We start from the raw sequence: 2,176 nt of genomic DNA, 5'->3' as shown, positions 1-2,176 counted from the left end.
AGACCACAGTTTGTGAGACTGAAGGGTTGTGTGTCTAACCAGGTGGTAGAACCGTTTCTCACTTATTCATATCCTGATCAATATTAGTATTTATAAAAGCTGTTTTGGCGCTTTATCTCATGCCGGCGCCGTGGCTTAGTTGGTTAAAGCGCCTGTCTAGTAAACAGGAGATCCTGGGTTCGAATCCCAGCGGTGCCTTTTACCGGCAAATAAAAATACCATCCTTAGTGTTGTGTGTTTTTTAATAACGTAAAGAACGAGTGCAAAGTGTTCACCCATATATGATTTTTAAGAAGCACGTGTCGAAAATGGTTAAAACTGTTTATTTGTGTCTGCAGATATAAAGTTTGACCGCATGGGGGCAGCAGTGAAACATCAACTGTAAACCAAAAGGATTCGGGACAAAAATATGTTGGTGCAGCAATAAAGTAAGGATAATATTTAAATTGTTCATTCAAAATGAAGGACTGAGTAAATATACATTGACATATTGAGAAGAGCGTGAGAGAGAGAGAGAGAGAGAGAGAGAGAGAGAGAGAGAGAGAGAGAGAGAGAGAGAGAGAGAGAGACATCGTCAGACCGGATGTCTGACACTTTTCCCTTCAACATAATTTAATTATAATTCAATATCATACGGTTAATTTTTAAAGTTAAAACTTTATTTTATGTGAATATAGTGGATCAAGAAGAACAAAATTAATTAATTCCTTTCAACAGTTACGACAAAATAACACAAGCAACGGGAAACGTTTTTATTTTCTTAATGTCTTGATCAATTTTTTTTATTTTATGAAATTGTGTGAAATTTTCCATTTGAATCTAAACTGGCGTTTTATTAACTGTAGGCAACACAGCTGTCAATTTTGCTCCGCCCTCTCTGCGCTTTTGTCTTAGCTGTTGATGGAAATCCCGCGTTTCTTGATGCTTTTACTTCGAAGACGCCAAACCGGAAGCTCTTCCGTCAGCCTCTGTCTACCTTGCGCGTGTTGTCTCAGCTGCTCCTGCCTGCGGCATCACAAGACACAATGCGTTTTGCCCGCGCGGAGCAGCCGGGGTGCTGGAGCTGACAGCAGGTGCCGGAGCCCCGCAGGGTCACGCACATGTCGAGCAAACCGTGTGCGTGTTAGTAGCGAGGGTCCTGGGCGGAGCATGGTGCCGCTGCTGCTGCTGCTGCTGTGGCTCCGCTGCGTTCCGCTCTGTGCAGGTGAGAAACAACAAGCTGCATGTCTGGGTTTCAAGCTTCACTTCTCAGGGCTCTGGCTTTTGTTTGCTGTTACGATCACCTGACTAACCTGCTCACACCTGAATCATGGATGATGATGATGATGGTGGTGGTGGTGGGGGTACCGTGCTGCTGATGAAGGGATGTGACACACGAGCCTGTGGGGGCTTCAGTGTGTCAGTCATTGATCTGTGGTGGGTAAATGATCAGCTGAGTGTCGAAACATGGACGCTGTTTCCACAAATGTGTGATGCTGCTCTCAGCATTACATCACTGGCTCTCTGCACCCCCTCCCCCCTCCTCAGCCTCCCAGCCACCGTGCACCGCACCTTAGTATGAGCGTGATGTAGCTGTGTGATTAATGAACACGCGCCATGCCATGCTGTTTATTTAACCTTCCAACAGTCTGTGGTTTTATAAGGAATAACTGGGAGCTTGATTCTGTCCTCTTTTAGCTGTTCGGGTTTGATGGTGTTATAACACACACCTGAAGCTGCAGAGGACCAAACCTGCACATATAACGCAGCAGCACTTGGTTGCTACTTTTTATTTCTATAAAAGCAGAAGGGGCGGTTTGGTTTGTTGCAATAGCTCATGTTTTGTCACAATCTGCTATTCATCACATTTACAACCTGATTTCAAAAAAGCTGAGATGAAGTATGAAATAGTTGGACGGACTGACTATCACATCATCTACAGTTTATAATATCGTCGAAAGATTTTAAGAATTTAGAAGAAATTACACCTAAAGAGGAGATGAGAGACCACATGGACTGTTATCCGCGCTCAGTTCTAAAGCCTGCTTCTCTGAAGGTATGGGGGTGCATTAGTGCCTCATGTGCTGCTACATCAGTGGAGGAAAGTATCAACAAGTTTTAGATGGATGGATGATGGATGGATGGATGGATGATGGATGGATGGATAGATGATAGATAGATGATGGATGGATGGATG

The 2,176-nt window shown here is 44.1% G+C and overlaps 1 protein-coding gene and 1 non-coding gene across 2 annotated transcripts in view; both read left to right on the top strand.

Moving 5' to 3' along the window:
* The first annotated feature begins 124 nt into the window (after positions 1 to 124).
* Positions 125 to 198, top strand: trnat-agu. The gene has a single exon. It is a non-coding gene; the product is annotated as a tRNA-Thr (tRNA).
* Positions 199 to 1,309: 1,111 nt separating this feature from the next.
* lrp3 (low density lipoprotein receptor-related protein 3) overlaps positions 1,310 to 2,176 on the top strand; it is an 11,852-nt gene continuing 10,985 nt past the window's right edge. The window contains exon 1 of the mRNA XM_037694130.1: positions 1,310 to 1,416. Coding sequence (XP_037550058.1) covers positions 1,310 to 1,416 — 107 coding nt within the window. The remainder of the gene's footprint in view (positions 1,417 to 2,176) is intronic.

Source organism: Nematolebias whitei, chromosome 2 (assembly GCF_014905685.2).
Source record: "Nematolebias whitei isolate Nwh7 chromosome 2, NemWhi1, whole genome shotgun sequence".
Classification (NCBI taxonomy): domain Eukaryota; kingdom Metazoa; phylum Chordata; class Actinopteri; order Cyprinodontiformes; family Rivulidae; genus Nematolebias; species Nematolebias whitei.
This window is presented reverse-complemented; position numbering and strand designations above follow the sequence as displayed.